We start from the raw sequence: 14,081 nt of genomic DNA, 5'->3' as shown, positions 1-14,081 counted from the left end.
AGAAGCTTCCATGGCAATCAATTTTGAGTGCAAACGTATAGATAAAAATAACTAAGCACTCTACTTTCATTTCAAAGCTGTTCAAAACAGCCTCAACTGTTTCTGATTGTTACCTTGCCGATCAGAAGCGTGGGCGCATCGGCATCAACGGCTGTTCGTGTTTCACTTCGCGTTTAAAGTCTCGGTTTCGCAAGTGTTTCCAAATTTAGAAGAATATAAACATGAAAGCTGACTCCAGCGAATGCTGAGTGAAGATGGATTCCGACGACGACGGCGTCATACTGCCGGTAAAGTTGATCATGGTCCTGTCAAACATGCCAAAGAGAGTTTCAGTTCGTTCGCGGAACACGATCGCGATTCTCAAACACTGCGCGGTTGCAAACACAGACGTTTTCGCCCGCGTTTTGTTTGGATTATCGAAGTTTGACTCCAAACGAGCGCTGCTATTTCGTGCGGACCGTGGTCGATCACAATCACTGTGTTTCAGAATTCGCCGTTGTACGTTCACCTCACCGAGGCCGGCTTCGAGCTTCCTGACACGGATGTTGCATTCGCGCAGTCTTCTGATGATCGACGTCCAACCTTGGAGAAAACATGTCGTCTGCCTCGTTCCAAGATACTCTCATTTATGGTACGCTAGCAATTATGTGATTTGCCGCTGTGGCTTCTCCATCCTCTAAATTCATAACAACGCCTCTACTCGCGGCGTACGGAGCAACATCTTTAGCACCGAAAAAGTCTGTCTTGATAAAATGCGCGTTATCCGGACACCTCATGATTCTGGGGAAGGTAACATCTAACAAGGCGATGTTTTGTCTCTGTGTTAGACCTCAGACACATGGATACTTCCGATCGTGATTGAGCCCGATCGAGATCGTAAGTTCCCCGTGTGAACATGGTCTAATTTTTCAAAATTTAGCATTGTATGTTTCGAGTGCTGTCAGTCGAGATCAGGCCAATGTCATGTACGTGCAGCATATGCGTTTTCCTGAACTTTATTCTGTAAGAAGGCCTGCCATGACAGCAGCAATTTATTGTTTTAAAACTCGATAAGTTCGTACGATAAGCAGCAGTACAACATGTTAATCACCACACTCTAATATGAGGGCATGTTTGGCTCTCACTCAGCTGGATAGACATGTACATACTGCATCATCTCTCTTTCAGCCAAATGTGCTCACTCTTTTTTCAAGTGGGCTGTGCAAAGCCAAGTCTGCAGTGCTACACTCATTTCACAACTTTGTAAGTATTGCCTGCTCTTCAGCTATATTATCTTCTTGGCTACAAGGTTCATGCTGTACTAGCGCTACCAGTTTTTACTGGTGTCACCAAGGATGAGTTGTACCAGGGTCCTTCAACCCTGGTTGTACTCATGTTGGCTACAGTTCCTTTTGCTTTTCTTGCCGAAAATGACCAAGGCTACTTGCTTTGCTTGACTGCGTGCAGGTGTGCTGTTGTTGTTTGATCACATTCAGGGATGTCACTTCCTGTGGTTGGTGACTGACTTAGTCAGTGGGCAAAACTCTTGTCACTCGAATGCGGCTGTCATGCCACATCATACAAAAGTAAGAGTGTCCCTATATGAAAAAAAAAAGCAGAAAAAGCCTTAGTACCAGACATGTTTGATTATTTGATATATTAATTGAATATAAAAATAAAATGCCTTCATGTTCTTTAAATCAGGACAAATTGGTACCCCCTAACGAAAAATGGAAAGACACTGACTAGAAAGCTGTTGAAACCAAGAGGTGACAGAAGAGGTAGTTAAACGTTATTGCAAAGTGAAAAGGATTTGTCCATGATATAGTTCGAGTTGGTTTAGATTTTATTTTATTAAATTGTATGCAGAGTGTGACAATACAAAAAGAAGTTGCAAAGTATGAACTCTTAATCGCATTTGCCGTTAGAACATACGTTAGAACATATAGATAAAGAATGTACAGTTGCAGCAGAAGTTTAAAATAATGAGATAAATACATGAAAACTTATTGGAAGCAAATACAGTCAAACTGTTGACTTCTTACTGCATAAATTATTATTTTGTTGTGGAAAAATTAGACATGCCTTTGTTTGGGCCAAATATCCCTAAGCCAACCTGCTCATTTCTAAAAAAATGCTTGATTGCAAATCTATGAGCTAAAATTATCGTGTATTATATATATAATATACCATGCATTTGCGGACATACTTCATGACCTCGCAAATAGATATTTAAAAGTGAACATCTTAGACAGACATCTGTCTGGCTGGTTGGGCAATATTAGAAGTAAGAACTGCTCTACCAAAGGTTAAAAAGTTCCTGACGTTTCGGGACCATAGAGGAGAAATCACAACATAAAGAAGAGAGGAGTTTAAAGGGCACTGCTTTTTCGCCCGCTTCAGTCACTTCCTGAAGAAGAGAATTGCAGAAAACTTGCAAAAATGTCAGAACCATTGAAAAAAACTTGACACATTCCTTTAAGAGATGGAGCACATTTCTTGCAGCTCCATCTAGTACCAGTTTCATTAAAGTTTGATGATGTCGCCCTTTATTGACTAATTTATACCTTCAATAATTAGGCTCGATCATTTATAGACTTCTGCTTTATTTTAATTCTTTACGAGTTCAGCGCAAGCAAAAAAATAAACGTTCTTCCTCTTCTGAGAGCTATTTGTTACTTCTATTGTTATTAGCTCCTGGAACATGGTAGGGCCCACACTATCTCCATCGTAAACCCTGCTGGCATTTTCACTTTCTTAACTATTCTGCACCAGTATTGGTACTAAGAAAAAGTATAGCTCAGGCAAACAATAAATTTTACTGCCAAATTTTTTTCTTTTGGGAGGAAACATATCTCGACTGTCCTTCACAAAATAACCCATAACTGCATAACCCATAACATAACCCATAACTGCATAACCAGGCTGATGATGATGATGATGATGATGCATACTTTATCATGTATCGTACAACAATTAATGCTTGCCTCACATAACCACCCGAATGTATTTCTTCATCCAAACTTCGCAGTAGGCTAATAAAGGCTGAACACCGTGATATTTATTTGGTGCGTTGATTTCAAGTGTATAAATTGTAGAAATAACCTGTTTATTTACTAAGTTCCTGCATGTTGTGTGATGAGCTGCCTCCATACATATTTCAAGGGAAAAATAACTCTCGCATTACTTCCTGTGCTTAACTCGCTATGTTTATTGCTTGAAAGAACATAGGTTTCGGGTGAACATGCACGATTGTTTTTAAGGCGAAAGCCTTAGGTGTCTATATCGGCGGTGCCCTTGGCAAAACTGCGTCATGACGAAAAATGGCCGTCACCGCAAAGAGTAAAAACACGTCAAAAAATGCTCGGCCTATTGTAACATCTCTCAGAGAGGTTCCTGTAAACAAAGTAAATTAGGGGCTTTGAAAAGAAAGTTTGGTACATTTCGGACTGGGTGAAAATCGAACCCAGGCTTCCGGGGTGTGAGACGAGCACACTTTCCTGAGGCCATAGCTGCGTCACGGCCATGGCTTACTAAATGTGTGTCTAGTGCATGCCTGATTGCACACGTCTCGTTTCAGCCATCTCGCTGACTCATTGGGCAGCACATGTGACGGTGCGGAGGAGGTGGCGCCATGTCATGAGTGTATAAAATGAGTGCATTGGTGACGTTCAGAGGTCTACAAATGGTATAATGCTTTATCATTCCCACACGTAAGCAGTCTTTAGTGTCTGCCGAATTTTTTTTTCAATTCTGGTATGCTAGAAAAAGTCTTTCTATGTATATCATATAATTTGCGTATTTTTTTAGACTATGCAGAATTTTTAAATGTTGCCTGTGGCAGATAAAATAATTCTAGTCATTCAGATATGATTACTGAAAGAGGTAGACATTACTTGCGAGATAAATCGGAATGCAGAATTGACTAGTTAACAAAAAAACATCAATTGTCTGCTTAATCAATTCCTTTACCATATGTGTTTCAATATGCTAATCATAGCTAGTGAGCTCTAAGGTGTATGTACTTGGAAGAAGTTTTCAGGACAGCGTCTGTTTTGAGATATTAATTTTTAAAGTGTGCGATGAAATGCATGAGCATTCCAGTTACTTTTGTGCGCCAATGCATAAACTGGTGCTTAGTCAAATAAGTAAGTGGAACAATAGGGCATTTTTACTGCAAGTTTCACGGTGCATATCTCAAAACCTGTGTGATCTTTAGAAGTAGTTCCAAGCGTATATGACTTGAAAACTCAACGGCTACAATTGGTAAATCGTAATATGTGCCACAAGGTAATTAATTAGTACATTAATTAGTAAAAGCTTGTTAATTGGTTGACTGTGCATTTCAATTGTGGGAGGGATGTCCGCTGTTTCAATTAATGCAGCTCAAGGACTTCGATTACGCTATCGGCCACAAGTGATTATTAAAATTTTTGCATGGTCTAAATAAAAACATCCCATATGATACACCATACAGTAAGAGGTTAAAACAATGTTACATCCCACACAATAATATGCTTTCATTTTATGCATTATTTGTCATAAGCATATATACGTTGCATACTGATATCAGTAAAAGACATTTTAAATCTATTTGGTGATTTCTCATAATTTATTGTACCCGTGTTCATCGTATTGAGGTTTGACTGTATTGTGTGAGAAAAACAAGTGGTAGTGTATACAAGGCTATACAGCAATGAACAAGAAGTAATTTCTTTAGAACATTAGGTGATCAAGGGCATAAGCAACAGCAGTATTGAGCAATACATACCTTTGCTTGCGTAAGCTCGTGCTTGCTGTTACATAAGCAACAGGATAACTAACCACAGCAGAAACACCATGTAGCAGAACTAATTTTTTTAAAGAGCCAAGTTTATTCCAGCAAAAGTTTGAACTTCATCTTTCATCGTTAATCTTTCAGGATGGAGAACCTTTTTTAGAAAGTGTTCTGGGAAGTCCATGTCTTGATGAGGAAGACCAGCGGTTTCTGAGAAATCTTCTTGAAGCCAGAGATTTGAGTGTAAAAAAAGAAAATTTCCAAGGCAGCTTCTAGTAAGTACATTTCTTTTATTCTTTAAGTAGTAATAAAATATTAATGGAAATACTAACCACAATTTACAACCTAAGGCCATTCTTAGACAGTAAGTTTGCCTAATTTGCACAAAGGGTGGCAATAAGTCTTGTAAGAAGGCATCAGTGTCCATTTTAGTTTTTTTGTGTATATAGCATATTTGATTGGCTCACTTAGAGGCCTAAATAGGATTTTATTGGATGGTGAATTTTTCACATTCTTTGCCTTAATTCATTTTTAGCAGAATAAACTTTTTTTTTGTTAACAACGAAAGAGTGTTATTGAAATTTACAAAAACAGTAACATGCCAAGTCACTACGTGCATAAGACCACTTGCAAATGAAATGCTGCCAACATGATTAATGAAAGGTTGTATGTCTTATATGTACTGTTCTTTAGTGATGCCACCTGCTGTAAAAGTCTCTACTAATTGTTGCATAGACGGAAGGCTACCGCTTTGAGATGAAAATGTAGTAAGGAAAGTGCCTAATTTTAAAAACATGGCGACTGTTATAACTGTAGGGCTACTGCAGCTCATAACAGCGGCCTTGTTTATTTTGTTCATTTTCTAGGGTGTGGGCCCCGTCGTAGCAATGCTGTGGATATATAAAGGAGGCCTGCAACACTTTTTCTTCCAAACTCAAAACGTGCTGGAGTCAATGCAAGGCCTTTCAATAAATATATTCCTGCAGAAACTTTTGGAAAGGACATAATAGTAACAAAGATATAAAGAGTGCAATGCTTGCTTCCTTTTTCTCCTCAATACAATATTTCCTCTTTGCCGGGACAGCGTCAATAGCGGTAGCCTGCCTGTTGCTCCTTTCTTGCTTTTTCTTCTTTCTGTGATGCTTTTCTAGTAACCCTTCAAGGTTCGTGCCTGACAGTGATGCCATGGCGATAATGAAGGGCAATAATGGAGTGGTGTCAGTATGGGCGGCACACATTAACAACTGCAGTTTCCCTGTTTACCAAAAAATGGGAGAAGTGTGCGTGTGTGCTCAAGCTTTCACTTGGGAGTAACTCATGATCATGGACAATCGCCCATTGGCTGGTGTGCATAGGCTGTCACAGGTATGTGACATTCTAACTACAGCCACATGGCCACAGCTGACAGCTGATGCATGCCTCAAGCACTCAGTGGCTTAACAACAGTATCCCCATGCAGCAGTGATAAAAAGACAGCGGCCTGTTATTCTGATGCTGCTCTCCCCCAGACATTGTCATCCTTGTGCTCCACAACGTCGTGTGCGGGACGTGATAGAGAGGGCCTCTAAAGCTTCAGAAAAGAGTGAGCAATCTTTCATGCGAGATTATGAGCTTCCTGCTGCGTGCAGCAGAATGATGTCTGACTCATGTGTTCATGGTAGCATTGTCTGTAGATAGCAAACATTTTCTTAACTGTGTTCGAAAAGTGTAGAATTGCTGTAGTTCCGTAAAACTTCATTTTCAGAAATTTAACATTGTGGCTTTTCATCTTCCCTCTGCAGCACCTACAGCATTGTTGCTGCTGTCGTCGTGTGCCTTGTCGCGAGGTGCCTGTCTGCAGAACAGCAAAGCCATACCGAGGGCCTGCTGGTGGGAATCGTGGCCTGCGCGTTGCTGCTGGCTGCCGGAATGATCATTGTGAAGTACTGTCTCCTGCGTCAGTACAGAGCAAACATCCATGACCTGCTGTCCACGATGCAAGAAACGCAAGTAATGATCAGGAAGTGCCTGCAGATTATCCAGGAAGCAGAAGTGGTGGCTCGTGGATTTACCTTGTGAGCCCTTGGCCAGTATATTTACCAAATGACTTTTTGGCTTCAGTGGCTGCATTTTGAAGGAGCACTTAAATATTTTTGAAGTTGTAGATATAAATCTGTCACATGCTTCTCTTGTGTGTAAGGATGGCATTTGGCAAGTACGAAGGTTGGGAAACACTTCAGATATCTCAGCCTGATACTTAAATTGTTCTCCGAATACCGGACCTGGTGTCATTGGCACTATTGCGACGTCTCGACGCAGAACAAAGTCGGCTTAAAATACAGCTATGTATGATGACGTTACTCATAAAAAATAAATAAGCACTGTGCACGTTACTCTTGGTTGCATTTACATCTAGCATCTACCTCCTGGGTACCGAAACTGATATGGGTTCATTTCATAGAAACATGTATTATAGTAAATTATTTAAGGTGCTCTTACACTGGCCAGTATTTTTTTCTATGGTTTAGAGGGCTTGGGCCTTCATTTAAAAGAAAGCAATGACAAGTTGAAGATGTCATGTCAGTGTTCCTTTAGTAGGGGCAGAGTGAAAAAAAATGCTTGTGCACTGAGAGTTGGGTGCACTTCGACGAAGCCCAGGTGGTCAAAATTAATCCAGAGCCCTTCACTGTAGTGTCCTTTATAGACCAGATACATTGAAGAATTCATAACAGCTCAAACTGGGACAACAGGAACATAAAAAAAAGAGGACGGGTAGCACTTGTTTTTTCTACGTTCATGCCATCTCGGTCCGGGCTAGCGCAGCTACCGGCATTCTTTAGGATGAGGTGTTCTTTTAGGATGCTAAACTCAATCAATCAGTCGACATTTTGTGTTTGCCTTATAATAAACCTTTATGCTCATTTAAGAGTGAAAGCCACAGCCCATGACTGCAGAAAAATTTCTTAGCACTGTTCATGACTTGTACTGTGTGCCTGCTCCGTGGAGATATCGCTTTCCTGTTATGTAATTACTATATAATGCTTTCTACATATAGACCTTTCAGGTGACGATGGTTCACAATATTTGCCATTTCTTATTGTCTGTCACATGGCATACAAGTCGTCAACAGTGTCTGAACAAGGGTATTTTTTGTCAGGATGACGAAGATAAGTCCCCGTGTTGAAATGTTGGCTGCAGCAACATTCCTTCTTCAACTGCGCTTGATCACTTCAAATCTCCATCTTCCCATCTTGATTGGCATACTAATGAGTAATCTGGCACTAGAGTATATGAAGGCATTTGTGCTGCACATTTTTAGGACCAGTTTTGCGAGGGAGGAACTTTATAGTATTCTACGGTAGACACAATGCATACCTACTCTTTCTTGCACCAAAACTGTATGTTGAGGAGTAACCCTGACTCATTTATGTGGCATGAACAGCACTTGCATGTCTATGGCAGCTTTCTTTTAAGCAGAATTTGCATAACAACATTACATGACTTTGTTCTAGGGCTTCTCACAATGTCCCTGTTCACCGAATCGAGATGAACATGCTCATGCCGAACTTGGATCCTCAAAGACAGTGCCCCGAGCTGCGGAGGTCTGTGTTCCTGTGGACCCGAGAGCTCTTCCTCATCGGGAAAAGTGCAACCTTAGAAGCCATTGAGTCATATCCTTTTGGTGAAATCTTTCTGTGGCTTGTCCTAACGTTACTCACTACTGGTACTCCATGGTTATAAATAAATTTGCAGTTTCGCACCAATTCTGAATTTGTGGCAAAAATACCTTGTGCACTGCAATGAGCTGTAAGACTCAGAAGTGCTAAGTGCAGTATCGCTGGCATTTAAAACTCGCAGAAGCATGTGAACAGCCTGCATGTCATGCTTCGCACATACCCGGTCTATCCAGCATGAGGGCACTTTGGGCCAGTCCTGGCCCTAGAGTAAGAACAGTCAGATTTCTGCGACCCGGTTCACAGGCCGAGCTGACTGAACACTTAGACTTCCAGGTCAGTTCAGGCTTGTGCCCATGTTTGTTTACACAGGCTTCTCATATACATCCAAGTATGGCCACAGAGCTGTCGTGCAAGAGCTTGCTTTCTGCGTGGTATCTTGCAGCAACTGTTGCTGCTGCTTAGATTGCTGTGTCACATTGGCCAAACTTTTTTTCACGAAACGTAAAATTAATGGAGGATTTGCAGCACTGTGGAAGTGTTTTCGTTCTCGCGTGCAGTTCTTAGCCTACCACTTTCCACACAAAGAACTGAAAACTACACCAAAGGCCTTTCTTCTACTTGAAGCAGAGAATGACATCACAGAATCTCCTGGGCCCTACGCTTACAGTGACAATGTCATTAAAAATGCAGCTAGGACACAGTGGCGTTTGGGCTCTGCAGCATCTGTTATGGGTTCCATCAGTGCCCAGATGGACTTATGCCAGCCACACTGTCTCCTATGTTTCAAGGCACCAGCACAGCACCTGAGCCAGCATGTGTAAGCATTGATTTCGCTCATTCTGTTTCTTTCTCATCATCCACTTATCACATTGAGCCGAACCTGATAACTTAGGCAGACCACTACTCGGAGCACTAAAAGTGCGCAAGAACAAACAGGATTGGAATAGAGTCATTGCATTACTCCCAGCCATCTCTTTACTTTGGAAGAGCAATTTCCTCAATGGCTTGGCGGTATAAATATACTAGATGCATGCAGCTGCAATGTGGTCTCGTGAACCTTAACCATGTTATCAGTACACTGTTCCACTTGAAGGTGAACTCGACGTGAGCACCATTTACCTGGCATGCACAGCCCCTCAAGATGTCAGCAAAGAGCTCTTTGCCCCACTCGGCAAAGCCCTTGAAGAAGGAACCGAAAATTTTTCTCTTTCGGCTCTCAAGGTAATGTGGCACCACTAGAGTTTTACTGCTTCTAGCTCGGCATAAACAACTTTTTCAGTTTGTAAACTAGGAGTTTTCTATGCCACTATTGCCACTATTGGTTAACGAATTCATGGTTTGAAAAGTGAAGTGTAGAATTCTAACACAAGGGATGCGAGACAAACGAAAAAGACAACACAAACACCAAAATTGTGTTGTCCTTTCCACTCCACTTGTGTGCGTTTTCAGCAACTAACTTTTCAAACCATGAGTCCTTGCAAACTTGCTCACCTTTCTGTCGTTCTACATTAAATGAAACTAACATAACATTCATTATCATACCTGCCAACTGTTCTGAATTTTCTGTAAAGTTTACAGATTTGGGGTCATTCTACGATTTTGCTAATGTTTCCTCTAGCTTCACGAAAAATAAGTTCTGTTTTTGAAATGTATCCCTCATTAGTCTTAGTCCATACCATTGGTAGTGTTCTGATCTGACTGTGAAAGGACACAAGAAGGGCATTTGCCACGAGCAAGCCTGTTCAGAAAAGTTCCTGAAGCAAGTGAAATTGGAAACAACAAAGTCGCTGTAAAAAATTACCGTAATCTAAATATCAGTGTGTCACTTGTCGGTTAGAGATCTTCCAAGTTTGCTGCTGCTTATTTGCTGGATCTAAAGGTAACTCATTATTGATAATGTGCGTATGTATCCTTGCACAAAAGGTGTTTGGTCCGGCCAAACTTCAAATCAAATCAAATCAATCAAATAAAATCAATTTATTTTAGGGCATTTCCTGCGGAGACAGAGACTAAAGTCTGAAACAACAGCCTAACTGGGCCCCTGCCCCCATTCACTTCATACAGTGTTTATGCATACAATAACGTATACAATAAGGTGCACATTATATGAAAATTGCAGTCGCACTACATGTACAGCCGAGGAAGGAAAAAAAAAGTTACTTCTAATACATCAGATAACATGTATGAGATGCACACATATGCACACAGATCGCGCAGATAGATATACATATACAAAAAGGTCACATAGGATTCATGTGTTAGATCGCTAGTAGGCCTTTTTATCATGTTACAGATTTGTAGAGAACGATTATGTACCAGTACATTGTGCATACAAAACAGAAAAAAAAAATTCAGAAATGCTGTGAATAAAGTGGAAACTAATGTAAAACAGTCTACAATACCCTTGCTGTTGTGACAAGAAACGTTTTGTACATTAAAACAACACTGCATGCAATCCCCATTTGAGGTGTTGTCAAATATTTACAAATTTTAACATTCACAGGTTATTCAGAGGCAGGTATGTCTCTGAATTAATTAGTACATATCGTACAATTCAAACACCTAATATCTGCTGCAGCAGTTTATCACCGATAGTAGTTAGTAGAAGGATACACTGACTCTGCTTCAAGCTTATATGCCAGGCACGTACCCAGGATTTTTTTTCGGGGGGGGGCCCACCACCTCCATCATCATCATCATCATCATCATCATCAGCCTGTTTTATGTCCACTACAGGACGAAGGCCTCTCCCTGGGATCTCCAATTACCCCTGTCCTGCCGCCAACCGATTCCAACTAGCACCCGCGAATTTCCTAATTTCATCGCACCATCTATAGTTTTCTGCCGTCTTCTACTGCGCTTCCCTTCTCTTGGTACCCATTCTGTAACCCTAATGGTCCAACGCTTATCTAATCTGCGCATTACATGACCTGCCCAGCTACATTTTTTCCTCTTGATGTCAATCAGAATATCGTCTATACCCGTTCGCTCTCTGATCCAAACCGCTCTCTTTCTCTCTCTTAACGTTGTGCGTAGCAATCTTCGTTCGATCGCTCTTTGCGCGTTTCTTAACTTGATCTCAAGTCTCTGCCCCATATATCAGCACTGGCAAAATGCACTGAGTGCACACCTCACTTTTCAATAATAATGGTAAGCTTCCAGTCAGGAGCTGGCAATGTCTGCCGTATGCGATCCAACCTATTTTTATTCTGTGAATTTCCTTGTCATGATCAGGGTTTTCTGTGATTATTTGACCTAGATAAACGAACTCCTTCACAGTCTCTAGTGGCCGACTGGCGATCCTGATGTCTTGTTTCTTTGCCCGACTATTTATCATTATCTTCACCTTCTGCATATTAATATTCAACCCCACTCTTACACTCTCTCAGTTAAGGTCTCCAATCAATTGTTGTAACACGTCTGCATTGTTGTTGAATAGAACAATGTCATCGGCAAACCGAAGGTTGCTGAGATATTTGCCGTCGATCTTTACTCCTAAGCCTTCCCAGCTTAATAGCTTGAATTCTTCTAAGCATGCAGTGAACAGCTTTGGAGAAATTGTGTATCCCTGCATGGCACCTTTCTCTATAGGTATCTCCCTGCTTTTCTTGTGTAGATTTAAGGTAGCTGTAGAACCTCTGTAGATATTCTTACGCGAAGGACGAGTCAGTAAGACGAAAAACTATTTACAGATTATATTGACAACAACGGTTGCAGCGCTGACCGGTTAGATTCACACCGCGAGCCCAGTTAGTTCTTCCTCCTCTTTTCTGGAGTGATGGCGCCCACGCGCCTCGTTCAAACAAACAGATGCCACACGCATGTAGCAATATTTTCCAAGCTTTTTACGTGAGCGTTCTGTACTCCTTGATTGCGTAGTGCCTCTATGACTGCTGGTATCTCTACTGAATCAAATGCCTTTTCGTAATCTATATAAGCCACGTAGAGAGGCTTAATGTACTCTGCGGATTTCGCGATAACCTGAGTGATGACATGGATGTGATCCATTGTAAAGTATCTCTTCCTGAAGCCAGCCTGTTCCCTTGGTTGACAAAATCCAGTGTTGCCCTTATTCTATTGGAGAGTATTTTGGTAAATATTTTATATAATACTGGGAGCAAGCTAATGGTCCTATACTTTTTCAATTCTTTAACGTCTCCTTTTGTGTGGATTAGTATAATGTCTGCATTCATCCAGTTTTCTGGGACCCTTGCAGTCGATAGACACTTCCTATAAAGAGCCGCCAGTTTTCCAAGCATTATGTCTCCTCCATCTTTGATTAAATCGACTGTTATTCCACCTTCTCCTCCCGCGCTCTTTATCGTTTCATTTCTTGCAGGGCCCTTCTGACCTCATCGCTAGTTACAGGAGAGTTTCTGTATTCTGTTCATTACTGTTTCTAAGTGAGGTATCGTGACTCCTCTGAGTACTGTATACAGGTCAGCTTAGAATTTTTCCGCTGCTTTTACTATATCGTCGAGATTGCTGATGACTTCATCTTTTAGTGTATACATCATGGTTTGTCCCAAGCCAGGTTTCTTTTTTACTGATTTCAGGCTGCGTTCATTTTTTTACAGCTTCTTCAGTCTTTCTCATGTTATAGTTTCGAATATCAGTTATTTTCGCCTTGTTGATCAGCTTTGACAGTTCCGCGAATTGCGGAACGCTGTGCGGCTGCCAGTCTCACACAACCACGTAGAGCGCAGGACTCTGTGATTCTAGATGTACTGCGCTCACCGCGAACGGTTAGAAAAACACCCACATAAGCACAGCAGAGAAGTGGCTACGTGAGGCGGTTCGACCGATAACTGTAGAAGCGTCATTCAAAGCAAGTAATTGTTCTCCACTTCCGGCAGCGTTTTCTCTACTTCCTTTTTAAATAAAAAGATGTTGATCCATAAATATTCTCATAAACAACGGTTAACTTTTTTTATTTTTCGCTTTTCCTTGCAGTTTGGTTGTTGCCTTGGCTCTCTCCCTTAGTATATCGCTTAATTTCTCAACTCATTGCGATTTTTGTTTCCAGTTGCCAATTTTGCATGAAAAGTGCTATACAATTAGGGAAAAACAGACGAGGTAACGGGCGACAGTCATCTTGCTTATGGGTTTAAGGGTTATTGCAGGATTTCATGATGGACGCACTTTAAGATTATTTTATTTCCCACCTTATCTAACCCATATCACGTGTATATGGTTGCGGGCATCTGCCAGCCTCACGGCGAGCCGTAACTCAAGGAAATAATGAAGCAAAGGGATAAGTTAAAAGCAATTGGCGTTTTCTCCGGCCGCAACTCGTTCCACGAGAGTACAGACCAGCTCAGTAACAGCCGCATCCCTTTCCTGGTCCCAGGATCAGCCTAAACAATGAAGGTTGAACTAACAAAAGCAACAGCTATGCGCGTGACGGTTGAATAGATGGTGACAACTGAACGCATCTCGAGTTAATCGCACGGGTGCGGAATCTATGAGAAAACTGTCCTTCACATTACAAGAGATGCCGATAACTACTGCCATCTAAAAGGAGTGAAAAGGGCAGCATAATGCTGACCGATTAATAGCTGCCAAGTCTCAACATTGATCTGGTGGTGCTTTAGAAATATGTGAGGAGTGGTGGCGTGGGTGGGGAGGGGGGGGGGGGGGGTATGCCACTTGATTTCGGGGGGGGGGGG

The 14,081-nt window shown here is 41.5% G+C and overlaps 1 protein-coding gene across 2 annotated transcripts in view; it reads left to right on the top strand.

Annotated features, from left to right (window-relative positions):
* The first annotated feature begins 109 nt into the window (after positions 1-109).
* LOC135916131 (vezatin-like) overlaps positions 110-14,081 on the top strand; it is a 28,085-nt gene continuing 14,113 nt past the window's right edge. For both annotated transcript variants that reach the window (XM_065449394.1, XM_065449393.1), the window contains exons 1-7: positions 110-287; positions 488-631; positions 1,168-1,242; positions 4,901-5,031; positions 6,538-6,810; positions 8,248-8,406; positions 9,492-9,633. In XM_065449394.1, coding sequence (XP_065305466.1) covers positions 255-287; positions 488-631; positions 1,168-1,242; positions 4,901-5,031; positions 6,538-6,810; positions 8,248-8,406; positions 9,492-9,633 — 957 coding nt within the window. In that variant the 5' untranslated portion in view covers positions 110-254. The remainder of the gene's footprint in view (positions 288-487; positions 632-1,167; positions 1,243-4,900; positions 5,032-6,537; positions 6,811-8,247; positions 8,407-9,491; positions 9,634-14,081) is intronic.

Source organism: Dermacentor albipictus, chromosome 5 (genome assembly GCF_038994185.2).
Source record: "Dermacentor albipictus isolate Rhodes 1998 colony chromosome 5, USDA_Dalb.pri_finalv2, whole genome shotgun sequence".
Classification (NCBI taxonomy): Eukaryota; Metazoa; Arthropoda; class Arachnida; order Ixodida; family Ixodidae; genus Dermacentor; species Dermacentor albipictus.
Note: the sequence above shows the minus strand (reverse complement) of the source record. Positions and strands in the feature narration are given on the sequence as shown.